Raw genomic sequence first — 19,343 nt, forward strand, 5'->3', positions numbered from 1 at the left:
AGCAGACGACGAAGAAGACGATGACACCTTCCTCTTCTTCTTCGTCAGCTCCCGCAGGACAGACGTCAGATCCTCCATCCAGGACGGAGCCGGGGCAATTGCTGAAGCAACACGGCCCGGCTGCACCTGTCCGGAAGGACCTGAGTCTGGGGCAGCAGCACCGTGGACAGGAACGACGTGGGCAGGAGCGGCGAGAGCGGCTGGGCCAGCAGCAAGAACAGTGGTAGCGGCAGGTACGGCCGGTACAGCAGGCAAGTCAGGTAACCCAGGAGGCTTAGCTTCAGCCATCAACATCCTGGGTACCAGTGGCAGGTCCAGGGGAGCTTTTGGGCAGCGGAAGTCTGGGGTCGGCAGCACAAAGAACCCAGGTGGAGCGGCACACCCCTCCTCGGGAGTCGCGGGAGAGCTTTCCGTCGACTTCTTGGCAGGCCTTTGCTACACCAATAACATTACGGCGTGAGAGCAAACGTGCCCTTTGCACTGAGCGCAATAATAAAGATTAATTCCCTGTATGAGCGGGAACCAATCCATAATGAATATTGATGCAATGAAATAATATATAAAGTGAAACAATACTGCACTTGCGATTCACTTTCACACAATATAAAAGGGGAAGGATCAATTCCCGGGTAAGAGCGGAAAACTTGATCCATAATCAAATAATATATGAAAATGAAAAGTAATACTGCTCTTGCGTTCACTTTCATACAAATTAAAGGGCTCGTGCCGCAAGCATTCTCCCCCTCGGCCCCAGGCGCACAGGGCAAAATATAAATGAAAAAGAGTACTTTACTTACAAGTTTCACTTTCACAATTTCACCCAGAAATAAACGACTCGGCACGAGCGCGCTCCCGCCCTCAGCACCGAGAACATATTCATGAGGATCAACTTCAGGAAAAGAGCGGAAACCGCCGCATCTACGGCGATAGCTCCATTTCTACACATAATTTATTTAATTAATGAAAATGAAAACAGAGTACTTACAATTTCATTTTCAAACCAAAGAAACCAGTAGTGGAAAACACAATATAAACAAAGCATACGACGATGAAGCGGGGAGAGAGCGATGACGAACACCTCCTCCACACACGTGGCCGAAAGCAAAAGTGATTCTTCACCTCCCAGGCGCGCGGGGCGCGCACTGTCGGACAAGCAGTTAACTACCGTTCTCCCCTTGTTCAAAGCTTACGACCGTTCCAGCTGCCGCTAGCTACTTCCTATTGTTAAAGGACTGAGGGTTTGTATAACGTATCGGAACAAATACTATTTGTTGAAAGATGGTGGGAAATTACAGCTAACCTTTCCCCTTGACCTCTTTTCAGCAAGCCAAAGGTTAACTTCCTTCATTGTCTTACGAGAAGAAAAGGAAAGAACTAGAAAAGCAACGTAGACAAATCTACGTAATTGATTATCTCTCATATATGAAGACACTGGAGAAGTTGGAGCTACTGGCGAGAAGGAGTCAGAGAAATTCACTAGAAAATAGTGAAGAGGAGACTTGAAGGTCGTAGGAGGAGTCTCCTTATCTCCTTCTTCCTCTTATTCCACCAAAGAAACAGGGGACAAGGCTGTTTATGGCTGGACAGAGGGAGCAGTGTGCCTCATGAAGCCTTGGCGATGAAGAATCTGAAGAATTCACTACAAAGTAGTCAAGTAGCAATTTGTAAGCCGTTGGAGACAACAACTTATCCTCTTCTTTGGTCGATGAAAACAGCAACAAGTTCGCTTGAGGTTGAACAGGAGGTACCGAGGACTACATAAAAACCCAAAATACTGTCCAACTTATTTTGAATGGCTGCAATCAAAGGATCAGAGACAGCCATAAATTGTGACACTGTCAATAAGACACATGTAATTTTTGTCGATGGTCGTAGAAAAACTTCATACTGATCCAGCTGCGCCCCTTGAGTGTTCAGACAGTTGTGGAAGTTCGGGTGCCGATGGACACTCAGGCAAAAATGGACACTCGAGCACCAATGGACGCCCGTGCACTAATGGACGCTCAGGCACCAATGGACGCTCGGGTGCTAATGGACGTTTGGGTGCCAATGGATACTCTGGCGCCACTGGATGCTCAGGAGCCAGTGAAAGTTCAGGTGCCAGTGGGTGCTATTGCACCAATAGTAGCTCTTGAACCAGTGGGTGCTCTTGAAGAAGAGGTAAATCATGCGTCAGTAAGCACTCCTGCGCTGATAAGCGCTCAGCTACTTGTAGAAGCTGAGGTGCCAATGGGTGCTCTTCTGCTCTTCTGCCAAGGGGAGCTCTTGAATTACTAGATACAGAAGGCAGGACTGAGTCCCTTTTCACTCAAGAAGGACGCAGAGGTGCCAATAGACACTCAGGTGCATTGAGCTTCTTAGAGCTAGGCTCTAAATACAGAGGAACCATCTGGAGTAGGGAGAACAGGAGGATAAAGAACGGTCACCGACAGACGTCCAGAACTTTTCCTGCATTCAGCCTCTCAGATGGGTGCCCCTCAGAGCTCACTCCAATACAGAGGAACCTTCTGGAGTAGGGAGCACAAGAGGATAAAGAACCGCTGCCAACAGATGCCCAGACCTTTTCCTGAGTGCAGCCTCATCAAATGGACACCTCAGAGTTCACTCCTTTTCCTACGTGCAGCCTTATCAGATGAAAGACGAGACACTTCCATAGACGCCCTTCCAGTGGCACTCTGTCACGACCTGGAATTTAACAACAGGACCACCTGAGGGAACAACTGTCCGTGGGCAAATCCCACTGACCTCCCTTGGGCTACTCGTATGCCTCCTCCAAGGTGCTGGGGAGTTTGACAGGGACCTTTGCCTAGGAGAATCAGGGGATGAACAGCACCTCCTCCACTGCACAACACCTCACTATTACAGGGTTAACATTGCTAACCTCCAACACAACTGGCAATGGTAAGGGAAGGAAGCGAGGGATCCAAGCGAAGGAGCAAGTGGTAAAATTAAAGGGCTAGTAGCAGGAGAGAAAACACACTATAAACAGGAATAGAGTGTTATCTGACTAGGTGGCCATATATCACAAGAAAACAACTTGAACACCTGTGTAGCTTACAATATTGAGCGCTCGGGCACCACCGTTCACTACTAGGCACTCGGAGCCACTGGAGCACTCGGCGCTGCTGGCCGCCTGGCCGCTAATGGACACTCAGCACCACTGGATGCTCAGCGCTGCCGGACACTTGGGCACCAGTGGATGCCCTGGTCGCTAATGGACGCTCAGTGCCACTGGACGCTCGGTACCGCTGGCCACTCGGATCCGCTGGATGCTTCAGTTAACTATGCCAGTGGATCCGCTGGATGCTTCACTTAACTATAAGATAAATGCAAGACATAATCTTAGGTCAAACATATGACTAAAGACAGGATCAGCCAGAATAATTCGGCACCCAGTAAGCTAACAGCTTTAACGACAAGTGTACTATTTTGCCAGTCTAGCTACATAACAGCTGTGTTTTGATTTAAGCTCATCAGGCACGATACAGCAATAGTAGTACTTTGTTCCCTTAACCTTTTTAAGTACTACAGCCCTCTATAGGGATGTTCTCTCTCTCTGTAGTGGGCTCTTGTATGTGTACAATGAAAGTTGCTTCCTATAATTAATAATTATTCTATTCTTGCTTTTACTAGGATCTCAACAGATCGTCGTCCGAAAGCTCATGATGACTAATTATCTCCTGCTACATTATACCCTTTCACTTACAACAATTCTGTAAAGGAAAGATTGATAAGTGTTTAAATCTAATGTAATTTCGTTGCAGTAGCGAACATGCTATAAAGCAAAAGTGGTGAAGAAGAAAATCTTACATCAGAACTTTATAACAGCAATAATAGTAATAACTAATTCTGCAAAAACTCCCCAGAATTAAAGTTCAACACCAACATCGTTCTGGTAATGAGTGGAATGTTTACATTATTACGCTACTCTATCAGAAAGGTAGCTAATGCAATGTTGATATTGTTACACTTATCAACTCAGCAACATTTTACTTTGTTGTGTTACTAATTGTAAAGATGATTTAATCAAAAGAACGTTACTGAAACATATTATCGAACAATGTCTAGTTGGTAATAAGTGTAAACATCGGTCCGACAAACCAATGTTTACATATTACAGTCTGACACTCGTCAAGGAGTAGTTGACCAATTAACTGCAATTTCGCTGTAAATGCAAACTAATGATCCACTACTTCAGTAAAAAAAAAAAAAAAAAAAAAAAAAAAGGAAAAAAATGCATCCTGAAGCTTTTGGCTACAGCTATTCAATTTCGGTTTGTATACCGAAATCCGGTAAATAACCGGCGAAAAATTAATAACTACTGCCGACACCAGATGTTTACACCAGGTGTCGCAGAAACGGAATGTGCTAATTGTCTGTGTTGTTCCTAACCTTCTCGCTAGGGGGTGAGACTGGTGTCACCTACACACTTATTGGTGTTGCTACCGCAAAAGTTTTATTTACATATACTGCTGCGAATAACAGAAACTATGGCTATGTAATTACTGGGTACGTTGCATAATTAAAAATTTGAGTTTGCAATAATGTACATATACTGACAAAGTTCAAAACTCAAAACATTACTTCTTCATCTACTTTTCACTATATTACATACATAATAACATTTAGTTTTACAATCTGTGAAATTAACATAAAACTGAACCAATAATAGTACTAGAAATCTTACCCCTGGTTGCGCAGTTAGGGCATTGATCATTGCAACGACTTCTTCATACTCTTCTGGATCTATATGTTGTGCAGCACTCAATTCATATGTGCTGCCAAGGCGAAAATATATCCAAGGTAATGTGCCAACATCAAAGTCTGCAACAACTTCAGCAGTTGGTAACATGTAAAGCGCATCCTGAAAAATGCAGAAACTCGTTGATTAAACAGAATCACGTTTCTTAATACTTAAGACTGACATGCATATTAATAAAATTTCATGTTATATGACCCACAAATTGGGATTATCTATCTTAATTTAGGATGCTTCTTCTTTCCCTTTCACACAGGATTTTTCTACTGGAAAAAAATCTCAGCAAATATAGAATTAAAAGGTGGTCAGTGGAAACTACACAAAATCCATACAACAGACAGCATAAGTTGTATGTAGTGACACCAGGGACAGGATATGGTGAGAGATAAAGCAGAATCTGAGATTAATATCTTGATCCAGGTCAAGAAAATCTAGAGTGAAATATTTTTCCTGAAAACAAAAAAATGGGAACAATATTCAACACATGAAAGAATAACAGAATTATAACATTTCAAACAAATCTACTAAATGTCTTTATCTATCTACCATTTTCCATGTGTTCCTGGGTCTTCCTAGAGGTCTTTGTCCTGCTACCTCTGTATCTACAGCTTTTCAGGTTGATTTTCCCCAATCCCTTTCCATCACATTTCCAAACCATCTCAGTCTTTGAGATCTTTATTTGTTTTCTAGCTGCAGTACAGCATATCTTTGTGAAACTTCCTCATCGCCAGTATGACTTTCTCTCTGCATTCTGGCTATGATTTTTGACATGTAGTCATAACTTTTCAAGTTCTCTCTTTTCTTTGTGAAATGATATTGTTAAACTACAATAAAGTTTTGTACATACTTACCTGGCAGATATATACTTAGCTATAGTCTCCGACGTTCCCGACAGAATTTCAAGTATCGCGCACACGCGACAGGTAGGTCAGATGGTCTACCTTACCCGCCGCTGGGTGGCGGGAGTATGAACCAATCCCATCTTCTATTCAGATTTTCTCTTCCACCTGTCTCCTGAGGGGAGACTGGGTGGGCCATTAATCATATATATCTGCCAGGTAAGTATGTACAAAACTTTATTGTCGTTTAACAATATCATTTTTGTACATGAACTTTCGTGTCAGATATATACTTAGCTGATTGGCACCCTTGGTGGAGGGTAAGAGACAGCTAAATAATATAGAAAAAAGGAAACAACTGGTGTTGTAGGATATAAAAACCTTGGCTCTTACCTGTTCAGGCAGAAGACTTCATTGATACTGTCTCTGAGTCTGCATTGCCTGGAGAGCTACAGCGAGGACGTGACATGTTGCTGAAAAACTCTCGGATCTACCACCGGGATATCTGATCCCCTTGTGTGGTAGAATCCAAGTCGGATCCTGTCCAAGGGAACTCGTCCACTTACTTAACAGATCCTCACCACTACTACCGCAAGGAGCCAAAACCCATCAGACCACCTAACCAAACTAATTAGGGTTAGTACTACGACAAGAAAGAGATGCTTCCCTGCATCCTCTTTCAGACTACTATAACCAACAAATACAAAACAAAGGGTAAAAATATAAAAGCCTAACAAGGATAAGTTCCAGCTCCCTGTCCCAGCACCGAATCCGCCGATACGTAAGGGCCCAAGGCGAAGCATTTGTCATAAGTGATTTTCACATCACGCAAGTAGTGGTTTGCGAAAACCAAGTGGCATCTCCAGAAGGTTGCCTCCATAAGGTTCCGCACAGACATATTTTTGTTAAAAGCCAGCAAAGTGGCAATGGCCCTCACTTCGTGGGCCTTCACTTTAAGAAGCTTAAAATGATTCTCATTGCAAGATACATGCGCTTCTTTTATATCTTAAGAAGAAGGACAGAGCATTCTTCGATAGTGGTCGAGTGGGGTCCTTCACAGAGCACCAAAGGACCTCTTGATTGGCCTTAAGTTGCTCTTTTCTCTTCAGATAATATTTTAATATCCTCACCGGGCAAAGAGTTCTCTCAGGCTCTTCCCCTACAAGAGAAGATAATCCTCAAATCTTGAAGCTTCTGGGCCACGGATTTGATGGGTTCTCGTTCTTTGCTAGGAATCCGGGGAGGAAAGAACAAACCATACTCTGTTCTTTAAAGCCAACATTGCCCTCAATGGCTTGAAACTCACTCACCCTCTTGGTGGATGCTAGAGCCATAAGGAAAAGAGCCTTCTTGGTCAGATCCTTGAACGAGGCTGAATTAGGGGGTTCAAATCTAGACGATCTGAGAAACTGAAGTTCCACATCCAGATTCCAGTTAGGTGTTCTAGATGACTGCTTTTTAGTTGTTTCAAAAGACCTAATCAGGTCATGCAGGTCTTTATCTTCTGAGATATTGAGGCCTCTGTGTCTAAAAACTGCCGCCAACATACTGCGGTATCCCTTAATAGTAGATACCACCAGACCACATTCTTGCTTAAGAAAAAGAAAGAAATCAGCAATTTGGGTCACAGAGGTACTGGAAGAGGAAACGTTATTCCTTTTGCACCAACGTCTGAAGACATCCCACTTCAACTGGTATACTCATAAGGTGGAAGACCTCCTAGCTCTTGCGATTGCTTTAGCAGATGCCGTTGAAAAGCCTTTCGCTCTGACCAGACTTTGGACAGTCTGAAGCCAGTCAGACTGAGAGCGGGGAGGTTTTTGTGATACCTGTCGAAGTGGGGTTGTCTGAGTAGATCGTTCCTTAGGGGGAGCGATCTTGGAAGGTTCACTAACCATTCCAGTACCTCTGTGAACCATTCTTGGGCCGGCCAAAAGGGAGTGATTAATGTCATCCTCGTTGAATCTGACTCTGCGAACTTTTTGAGCGTTATTCCCAGAATCTTGAAGGGAGGAAACGCGTACACATCGAGCCCCTTCCAGTCTAGAAGAAGCGCATCGATCCCTATTGCCCCTGGATCCGAGATGGTAGAGCAGTAAAGATCCAGTCTCGCATTTCTTGAGGTGGCGAAGAGGTCTATGTGCGGCCTGCCCCACAACTTCCACAGGCTCTGGCATACATCCTGATGAAGTGTCCACTCTGTGGGAAGGACCTGCTCTTTCCTGCTGAGGAGATCTGCTCTCACATTCCTCTCTCCCTGTACGAATCTGGTGAGAAGCTTGATTCTCCTTTCTTCGGCCCACAGAAGAAGGTCTCTTGCTGTTTCGTACAGAGAGAAGGAATGCGTCCCCCCCTGTTTCCTGATGTATGCCAGAGCTGTGGTGTTGTCCGAGTTGATCTGAACTATGGAGTCTCGAACGTTGGACTCGAAGGCTTTCAGAGCCAACCACACAGCCATCAATTCTTTTCTGTTGATATGCCAGGTCACCTGGTCCCCCACCCAGGTACCTGACACCTCTCGGGTTTTCCCAAGATTCGCCCCCCAACCTGTCTCCGACGCGTCGGAGAACAACACTAGGTTGGGGTTCTGGGATTGCAGAGACAGTCCCTGAGCAAACTTGTTGGATCTGTCCACCACGACGAGTTTTCTCCTTGTCTGCTGAGATATGGACAGGGAGAACGTCAAACAAATCCTGAGAACAAAGACTCCAATTCTGATGAAGAAAGAATTGGAGCGGTCTCAGGTGTAACCTTCCTAGGGAAACGAATTGCTCCAGCGAGGAGAGCATTCCCAGCAGACTCATCCACTCCCTCGCTGTGCATACTTCTTTCCCTAAGAAAGCTGTTACTTTCTCGAGGCCCTGGGCTATCCTTTCCTGAGACGGAAAAGCCTGAAAACTCTGAGAGTTCATCCGGATCCCCAGATAAACGCACTCTTGTTTGGGTATTAAACTTGACTTCTGGAAATTGACTAAAACCCCAAAGAACTTGTCAATTACAAGGTTTTCTGTAAGTCCTCCAGACAGCGATCTTTCGAATTGGCCCTTATAAGCCAATTGTCTAGGTACAGGGATATCCTCACCCCTTCCAAATGAAGCCATTGAGCTACATTCCTCAAGATTCCTGTGAACACTTGGGGGGCCGTCGAGAGGCCGAAGCACAGGGCCCTGAATTGATATACTCTTCCCCCCATCATGAACCTGAGAAACTTCCTCGAGGAAGGATGGATCGGTACGTGGAAGTAAGCGTCCTGTAAGTTCAAGGACACCATCCAGTCCCCTGGACAAAGCGCTGCCAGCACCGAAGAAGTGGTCTCCATCGTAAACTTCTTCTTTTCTACAAAGAAGTTCAGGGCGCTTACGTCCAAAACCGGTCTCCATCCCCCTGAGGATTTCGGAACTAGGAAAAGGCGGTTGTAGAAGCCTGCTGATTGAAGGTCCGTCACTAGTTCGATTGCCTCCTTTTCTAGCATCTGATCTACCGCTAGCCGGAGGGCCTGGTTCATGATGGGGTCCCTGTACTTGGCCGTCAACTCCCTTGGGGTGGTCGTCAAGGGAGGTCTTGAGGTGAAAGGGATGAGGTAACCCCTCTTTACGATTGATAGGGTCCAGGAATCCGCCCCTTTCTGGGCCCAGACTTCTGCAAATCTTAACAGCCTGGCACCCACCGTTGTCTGAAGGACTTTTTTCTTATTTTGAAGTCTTGACGGACTTAGAGAAAGTCTTCCCTCTCCTGTTGGGCCTACGTCCTCTAAACGAAGTGGGTCTGGAGGAAGAAGCCCCTCGAAAGGGTTCCTGAATCCCTGACTTCTCCTTTCTTGTCTTGACAGGGAAGGAGGGACGAGGCTTCCTCGCCGACTGGGCCAGAAGGTCCTGCGTAGCCTTAGCTGAAAGTGAAGTCGAGATATCCTGAATTAGTTGCTTGGGAAAAAGCTGAGCGGAGAGTGGGGAAAACAGTAACGAAGACCTCTGTGCATGAGAGACGGACTTCGTCAAGAAGGAGCAATAAACGGATCTCTTCTTCACCACTCCCGCCCCAAACAAGGAAGCGATTTTGCTCGCTCTGTCTCTTACGGACTTATCCATACCGGATAATACGCAATGAAGGTCTTCCGGTGAGAAAGACTCTGGAGCCTGTGTCTTCTTAGCCAAGACTCCCAGCGACCAATCAAGGAAGTTGAAAACTTCAAGCACTCTGAACATTCCTTTCAGAATGTGATCGATCTCGTTCATGGCCCAAGTCGTCTTAGCTGAGTTAAGAGCCAATCTCCTCGTGGCATCTACTAATGCCGAAAAGTCCGCATCAGCCGAAGACGGGAGACCCAGCCCCAAGGGCTCTCCTGTCTCGTACCATAAGCCAGTACGTCCCAATAGTTTCGACGGTGGGAAGGCAAACACCATTTTCCCTACTTCCTCTTTGGAGAGCATCCAGGAACCGAAGCTCCTAAGCGCCTTCTTCATGGACAGGGTCGGCTTCATTCTCACACATGAAGATCCCTTCGTTGTCTTTTGACGTGAAAAACAACGAATGCGGAGAAGGAGGAGCTGTAGGGCTAAGGGAATCTCCAAATTCCTGAAGTAGAAGCTCTGTTAGCTTCTTGTAAGAAGAAACCGCGGCCGTTGTATTAGTTTCTTCGTCCGAGCCATCCTGGCCTTCTTGCAGAGGAGAGCGTGGAGGATCCTTTGAAGAAGAAGAGGTCCTTACAGGAGCCGAGCGTGTAGCTGAAGAATGAAGTCTCACAGGAGAAGTCAAGTCAACAGGTGAACGGCGAGTCGAAAAAGAAAAACGCCTATCCGACCTGGCCTGTCTGAGATCGGACTCCCTCTTCGAGATAGAAGAAATCTTGAACGAAGGAGAGTCTGGGCTCTTACCACGGGAAGAACCGTGTCCAGCAACAGGGCGCTTACGAGAGGGAGAGCGCCTGCTAGAATCCTGGCGCCTGTCGCGAGGAGAGCGGCTACTAGGCGCCGAGCGCCTATCAGAGAACTGGCGCTTGAGAGGCTCTTGGCGCCTGTCAAGCGGAGACGGTCAGGAGTAGGGTGCCTCGTAAATGACGAGCGCCTACCGAGGTGAACGGTGGATCCAAGGCTCTTGATGCCTATCCACAGGAGAGCGGCTGCCAGGAGAGGGGCGCCTACCATGTGCATGGCTCCTACCAGACTCTTGACGTCTGAAAGGGAAGAAGAGCGCCTAACGTGAGGAGAATAGGCGCCTACTAGACACATGTTTCCGAAACAAAGAGGAAGAGCGGTGCCAGGCGACGAGTGCTACTCGGAGACGGGCGCCTGCGAGGTTCTCAGAGGTCGATGAGGAGAAGATCGTCTTGAAGGAGTCAACGAAAGGAGCTGTTCTGCACAGAAGCGGTCTCTCTCCGCTAGGACGCACACTAGAAAACACGAAATGCTTTGGACAGGAAGAGGAGGAGCGCCTACCCGCCGGAAGCGGGGAGCCTATCCGGAGAAAAGTCGTCGCCATCCAAGGAGCGCCTGCCTGAAGTCTGGCGCCTTGACGATGCTGAGAGGGAGCCAGGAGAGTGGGGCCACTCGCGCAAGCTCCTATGCTCGGCCGAATCCTCCCCATATGAAGGAGATCGCATACATCAAGGAGAGCGATCCTCTGAAGAAGGCTGTCTAGATCTCTTGACCGGAAGAGATACGTCATTCCTCCTACGAGATCTTAAAGCCAGAGAGTCCGCCAGGGCCGAGATCTGAGCCTGGAGTCCCGCAAGGACTCTAGTAGGAGAATCCACAGGGTCTTCCTCCGATGCAGCAACAGAGCGAGGTGCGCGAGAAGACGAGCGATCACAGGATCTTCTGGGCCTCTTCGCTTCCAAAGAAGCCTCTTCAGGGAAGACTTCCGGGCTGGAAGCCAAAGAACTGCAGGGCGCCTTCCAAGCCCTCCTCAACGGGCGCGAAGCATCCGGGGAGTTCCAGCCACGCTTCGGTGATGGCGAAGAAGAAGAGGAGAAACACTGACGAAGGATCTCCTTCTTGATACGATCCGAGGCAGCCTGGGAGCGTACTTCAGGATCTGCCGAGGGGACGCCTGACCGGTGGGGGCTCTCCCTAGCCCTCCTGCGGCTTTCGACTTTCCTCCTCCACTGGAACTGGGAGTCTGGAAGAGGTCTAGGCCTGGAGGCACTACGCACCCTCCACAACACTGGGGGCACTGCACTGATCACCAACACTCTCACTCTTACCTTGCTCTAATAAGCGAATCTTCAATTCCATAGACTGAATCGTAGCCTTCAAAGCCGCCGCCTCCAAAGACGAATCTTCGGCTTCGGCGCGGGGAGCAGGGGCTGCAACCTGGAAAGGAGGTTCTATTTCTACATTAATGTTAGGGTCAGATTCAAACTCACTCACTCTAGAACTACTAGAACTTCTAGAGGAAGCTTTACGAACTCTATCCCTCTCCAACTTCCTTATGTATGAAGAAAGAGCCTTATATTCATCTTCATTCAGTCCCTCACATTCCCCCTGCATTTCATACACACAGTGTGAGGGTCAACCGAAGCTTTCGGCAACCTACCTTACATCCTTCAACCGAACATACCCTAAACAAAACAGGAGTCTTAGTTATATACTGTATCTAAATCAGACATGTTTCAAGCAAAATCCAGCGCAAAGTAAAAAACTGCGTCCACAAAACAGCGTATGCCAAGCCAACAGAACGAATACGTCACCAAAAAGTCCAAAATGATTCTCCAGGCAAGCGAGAATCGAAAAATCTATCGGAGAAACTACAACGTTGTTGTCGTTCCCGGCGACAGAGAAAATCTGAATAGAAGATGGGATTGGTTCATACTCCCGCCACCCAGCGGCGGGTAAGGTAGACCACCTGACCTACCTGTCGCGTGTGCCACGAGATTTGAAATTCTGTCGGAAACGTCGAAGACTATAGCTAAGTATATATCTGACAGGAAAGTTCATGTACAAAATGCTTATATTTATGCTGCATATCTATTCTGTCTCTTCTTTAACTGCACAAAAAACTGGAATACAGTGTTCCCTCCCTATTCACAGGGGGATGTGTACCAGACTGCCTGTCCCCTGCAATTAGTTAAAATCCACGAATAATTGAAACCCCTATAAAAACGCTTAACCCCTTCCCACCCAGGACGTACCGTATTACGTCACTTGACAGCCAGCAAGAAATCCCAGGACGTAGTGTAATACGTCCTTCCACTCTCTCTTTTGTACATAGAGCTGGTGTGTTGGGATTGTGTATTTGAAGACTTCTCGTTGCTGGGATATGCTCTCTCATCCCTTGTCGAACATAAGCTCCGTCCACTAGCCAATCAGAGCGAAGGAGTAAGGCATCTCGTGACGTTTCAGTGACGGAATTGAGACGTCACCATATTTCAACCATGGGAGCTCAGTATTTCAATCTTTCCTGTCTTTTCCTGTTATTTATCACTCAGGCAGACATGTCGACTCGCATATAGACAATAGTGCAACTGTAGAATTCTTTTGATTATCGTTCTGGTTGCTTCTTTATTAATTTCCGCTCGTATTTTTTAGTCATGGGTAACTCTGGAGATTCCTCAGATGAAATATATGTACCAGGGGAATCTGATGAAAGTGAGACATCAGATAGTGTGCAATCAGTAATTGCGAATTACTTGACAATATTGAACTAGTCACAGAAGAAGGTTGGCGGTTGTTGTCCGACATCTTTGATGATTCTCGGCCAGATCCTGTTCCTTCCTCAGCGATCCTAGTCACAGGGTGGATATTTATTTGTCTCAGGATGATACACACACACATATATATATATATATATATATATATATAATATATATATATCTAGAATATATATATATATAATATATAATATATAATAAATATATATATATATAATTATATATAGATATATATATATAATATATGTATATATATAAAATATAATATATATAGAAATATATATTTATATATATATTATTATTATATATATATATATATATATTATATAATATATATATATCTATATATATATATATATATATATATATATATATATATATATATATATATAATATATATATATGATTTATATATATATATATATATATATATATATATATATATATATAGTATATATAAAATATTATATATATATATATATATATAAAAGTAGGGCCGCCGCCAAAGTCTTTTACACCCCATGCAATTTAGGCAAACGCATACACACGCGCACCTTCTTCGACCTGTAAAGGAATGCAAAAATTTAGTAAAGATATTGAAATGTGTGTCAGTTTACCTTAGACTTTCTAGTATTTGGTAGCACCAAATTTGTTCTCTTTAGCTGCCTTCCAGCCAGTCGGGGAACATTTCTTTCAATGAGGTGCTGACAGATCTCTGGTTCGATACTGTTCCAAGCAGCGATGATGGCGGCTTTGAGTTTCTCGATATTGGAGCAGTCAACCTTCTCTGCAAACGTTTTTTAATGATCGACCACAAGATTTTCTATGGACTAAAATCAGGGGAATTAGGGGGCCATTCACTTAAAAGCTCCACACCACAATCCTGCAACCAGTTCCTAATCAATGGCGTTGTGTGGCACCGTGCGCCGTCTTGCTGAAGAATTGAAGCACCTGTCTTCTCAAAGCTCCCCTCTAAATATTCAGTTTAGCACAACGTAATAAATGTGCTGGTTCACTCGTTCATTATTTTCAAATATACACAATTCCCCAACTCCCTCATAACCCATAGAACCCCATACCATCAAAGTTTTGGGAAACTTTTCACGAGGACGAATAAGTTTGTCACTGCACTTGTTAAGGCGGGGACTTCGCCAAACTTTCGTTGAGGTGCTTGCCGAGCAATGGAATGTGGATTCGTCAGTGAACAACACTTTTTTCCAGTTATTAACGTCCCATTTACCAAATCTATGAAAAAAAAAACTTTCGTTTCTTAATATGGGCGTCAGTTTAGCTTGCATCTTCTTAGGAGCCACAACACTCTTGAATCCCAACTTGCATGACAAGTACGTCTGTAAAGTACGTACTTTACACTTTCCTAAAATTTCAGGGTTTTCTTCCCTGAATTGACGAGCGCTGTGTGAAGGATTAAGCTCTGCTTCCCTTCTCATAGCGAAATAGATCGTTCAGACAGCAACGGGGGCCTCCCAGACTTTCTTGGCGGGAAGAGGTACCTCTTTCTTCCCTGACGCCTTGTACCGCGCAACAATGTTCTGAACTGTTCGACGCTTCAAATCCGTCTGCCGCACAATTTTAGCGGTATTTAACCCTAATTCAAAAACACTGAATGACCCTTACACGATTCATCCCTAGAAGTATAAGGACCCACCATTACGCATAAAGGCACAGGGATTGGCAACACAAGGGCAACACCACGAGACGAACAAATCCTGACAGGAGTGCCAGCAAAAAAAAACCGACTTACACCACGGCTAATGAGCTACTGATCAGTTATTGTTTCCTTAATCAAGGACACAGTGGAAACAATAAAAGGTGCCAATTAGTCATTTTTTCTCTCGGGCATTTTCCGTGACTGATATGGAGGATTCTTTAAGACGCTGAAAGTCATTTGCGCAGCCTTCAGGGGTGCAAAGACTTTCAGCGCCCACTTTATATATATATATATATATATATATATATATATATATATATATATATATATATATATATATATATATATATATATATATATATATATAATATATAATATATATATATATAATATATATATATATATATAGATATATATATATAATATATATATATATATATATATATATATATATATACTATATACATATATATATATATATATATATATATATATATATATATATATATATATATATATATATATATATATATATATATATATATATATATATACAGGCGGTCCCCGGCTTACGACGGTTTCCGGCTTATTACGACGTTCCGAGGTTACGACGCTTTTTCTTAAATATTCAATGGAAAATCCGTCCTGGGTTACGACGCTTGTTCCGAGGTTACGACGCTGACGCTTCCGACGCTCCGAGTTGACGCTTTTAAAAAAACGCATGCTATGATTAAAAAATCCTTTATAGTTTAGCACAGTATATAATAAAAATATGTTTTTGGTTACATTACAACAAAAATTTTGAGGTTATGATGATTTTCGACACTTTTTTTTTTTTTTTTCGTATTTTTTAACTTTTTTAGTGACGCCGCATATGCGGAACTAGTTTTGGCGGGCGAATGGAATACACTATCTTGGGATCGCCAGTTTAAAACAGTCCAAAAGCGCAAACTAATTGAAAAAGAATCATTGCTTGTTTCCAGACTACAAATTAAAAAAACTAAGTTTCTGGTTAGATTACAACGCAAATTCCAAGGTTACGACGTTTTGTTATGCTTTTTAACGATACCTCATACGCAGAACTAGTTTTTGAGCGGAGGATTAAGTGTATTAGTGTACGTATATTAAAGTCAACTAAGGACTTTGTGGTAATACTTCAAGATTGTGCTTTATAGTGTCACAAGAGTATAATAAAGAATATATACCTTCAAGAACCATCCTTTGGCATTGAAATAATCACACTACACATCATGCAATACTTGCATGTCACACAGGTAAGGTCTCTCTAACTTTTTCTTAGTTTAAGGCTATTTCCAAGTGTCGTTCCGGCTTACAACGATTTTCGGCTTACGACGCGCCTCAAGAACGGAACCCCGTCGTAACCCGGGTGGGACGCCTGTATATATATATATTATATATATATATATATATATATATATATATATATATATATTATATATATATATATATATATATATATATATATATATATATATGTGCATGTGTGTGTGTGTATAGGAACATATATATAAACCCAGGAACACATATACATACATAAAGTAAATAATGAAAAATAACATTTATAAATCACGGATATAGCTATATACATAGAGACAGTTTCCGAGTACCCACATGCACACATACATATATATAGAAATTCATACATGGATATATACACACATACATATATACATTATAATCAATAAGAAACATAAAGAAATAATGAGAAGCATACTCTGACTGTGATACTATTTGATTTGGGTTTATCTGGTATAGCCTACTTGCAAGCGGTCGCGTCATCTGGGTGGGAAGGTGTTAAAACTGCCTATTTTATTCAATAAAACTTGAAAAACCCACTAAAAATGTGTATACCTTGTTTTTTTCAGTAGCTTTATCCCAAAAACTGAATTTTATGATAAAATTGATAAAAAACAGGAATTAGTGATATTTCTCATAAAATACCGCTACTGGGCGAATTTTCCTCAAATAATGGGGGAACATGTTCCAGAGAGAAATCTGCGAATATGTGAGTCCGTGAATCCGGAATGTGCGAATACGGTGGGGTGGGGGGTGGGGGGTGGGGGGTGGGGTTCACTGTACTGAGAAAAATCTTTAAAACCTGAATAGCAACACATAAACAGAAGCAAAGGGTCCAAAACTGGAACACACTGTTCGCCACATAAAGCACAGAACTTCCAGGATAACAACACATTGGGGACTGAAGTACATGCACCTCAGGTAACTGAAAAAGCAAGTCTCTTCTGTGGACAGATCCCTGTACAGACCATTCAGACTCCATACACATGGAATTAAAGCAAAGAAACTCGTTGAGCTTGCTGAGGTCAACAGTCTCCATCCTCCCAACAACATCTGAACAAGGAGTTGCCCAAAGAATCCCAGGACGTCTATGATAAAATCTCCTCATTGACACCCTTCTACAGCAAGGAAGCCACTTCAGTGTAAAGGACCTACCTCCTCAGAGTTGGAGAGATACGAGTCAAAAGGCAACTGAACAAGATAGTGGCCCTTATCTAAGGACATGAATGTACTGCAGGACATGCTGGCCTTGTCTAAACAAGTACATTGAGGCATTAAATTAAATAAAAAAAAACTACACAATAAATGCATAAAGTGAACTCTGTTAAAAAATAACTTAAGTTATGAACATGCCATGTAATTAGCTCAAATAGAATTGAGAGAACCAAAGGTATGGCAAGGGGAAACAGAGAGCAAACATTAATGAGCTCACCTAACTATACAAATAAAATCCAGACAGTGGTATGGCAAGGGTTGAAGTTTACTCTACTAAACAGCCAATGAAAGTTGACAAGAGGATTGCAAACATGAACACAAAAGTGACAAACGTCTACTGAATGAAATAAACTTACCAATATTCACCTAACCTTCTGAAATTAAGCTAAGCAGCTGAAAACCACCCGAGAAAGTAAAAATCACTGCAAATAATAACAAATTTTTACTAATTTGTTTTTTTTATACCTAACAAACCTAAGGTCTTAACATGAGGATAAATCTTCTGCGATAATGGGCCACTCACAGTATGCTGAGACAATTTTTGGTTGCTGGCCTTTATAAAGGAAAACCAAATTGAATAACTTAAGGAATCTACACATTTCATTACAAGAACGAAAAGAAGATATTGCAAAGATAAATATTACTCCATGAATGGTACAAAACAAACAGCAGAAGAGGCCTAATGATCTCAGGATGAACAGCATGCATGTATTGTCAAAACAGCACAAAGAATGAATGGTCATCCACAGACCCAATGTATTGGGCAAACGCAAACTAGCATCTTTCTCTGAAGCATTTGAAACTGGTGTCGCTGGGTGCATTCTGTAGAGTTTAAGACTACAGTGGTCCCCCCCCACCCCGTATTCGCGGGGAATGCGAACCGAACCACCCCCCCAAATAGAAGGAACCACTATAAAAATGCTTAAAACCTCCTATTTTGTAAAACTCAAGAAAACCCCAATAAAAATGTTTATACCTGGTCTTTTTAGTTTTATCACAATAAGTGCATTTTATGATGAAATTGATAACAAAACCAGGAATTTGTGGGTATTTCTCATAGAAAAATACCGCGAATAATGGGGGGAAATGTTTCTGAGAGAAATCCGTGAATGCATGAGTTCGCAAATCTGGAGAACACGAATACAGGGGGTCCACTGTACTAATGATTCATGGGTATGTAAGAAAAAGAAATATGATATTCTTATAATAAAATAGTTTTACATATACTTAACAAACAATTACATAGCTGTAATCTTTCTTACCTGGCAGTCAAAAATGACAATTTGTCGAAAATTGCATTTTTCCTAACTATACAAACCTGAGGTCCTTTAACAATAGGAAGTAGCTAGCGGCAGCTGGAACGGTCGTAAGCTTCGAACAAGGGGAGAACGGTAGTTAACTGCTTGTCCGACAGTCGCGCGCCGCGCGACTGGGAGGTAAACAAATCACTTTTGCTTTTGGCCCATGCAAAATACGCAGAGTGAGGGGTGGCATGAGGAGGGACTATATGTAAAGGACCTCAGGTTTGTATAGTTAGGAAAAATGCAATTTTCGACAAATTGTCATTTGTTCCGATACGTAATACAAAACCATCGGTCCTTTAAACAATAGGAAGACTCACTTCTTGGTGGGAGGAATCTGAGTCTTTTGATGAACAGACTGGTGTTCGTCCATCCCTGGAATGCCTCCCTGGTCGTAAGAGCGAGGGAGGGATCCAAGCCTCTGTCCGATTGATCGGGGTGTGCACCGCAGGATCAATGGTCAGACCTCTGGGCCGAGTACTAAGAGAGAGGCAAGCGTATCTCTTCGTACCAGCAAGCAAGAACTTGTTCCTGTTTGCAAGAGGCAACATAAAGTATGGGTTGTCTCAAGCTGGCATCCACTTCCTCCCCCTTGTTG

General features: G+C 43.3%; 1 protein-coding gene across 1 annotated transcript in view; it reads right to left on the reverse strand.

The window, feature by feature from the left end:
- LOC135222044 (uncharacterized) overlaps positions 1-19,343 on the reverse strand; it is a 261,893-nt gene that overhangs the window by 206,901 nt on the left and 35,649 nt on the right. Inside the window, exon 6 of the mRNA XM_064260178.1 lies at positions 4,688-4,864. Within this exon, the coding sequence (XP_064116248.1) occupies positions 4,688-4,864 (177 nt within the window). The remainder of the gene's footprint in view (positions 1-4,687; positions 4,865-19,343) is intronic.

The sequence above is a fragment of the Macrobrachium nipponense genome, chromosome 3, assembly GCF_015104395.2.
Source record: "Macrobrachium nipponense isolate FS-2020 chromosome 3, ASM1510439v2, whole genome shotgun sequence".
NCBI classification, from domain to species: domain Eukaryota; kingdom Metazoa; phylum Arthropoda; class Malacostraca; order Decapoda; family Palaemonidae; genus Macrobrachium; species Macrobrachium nipponense.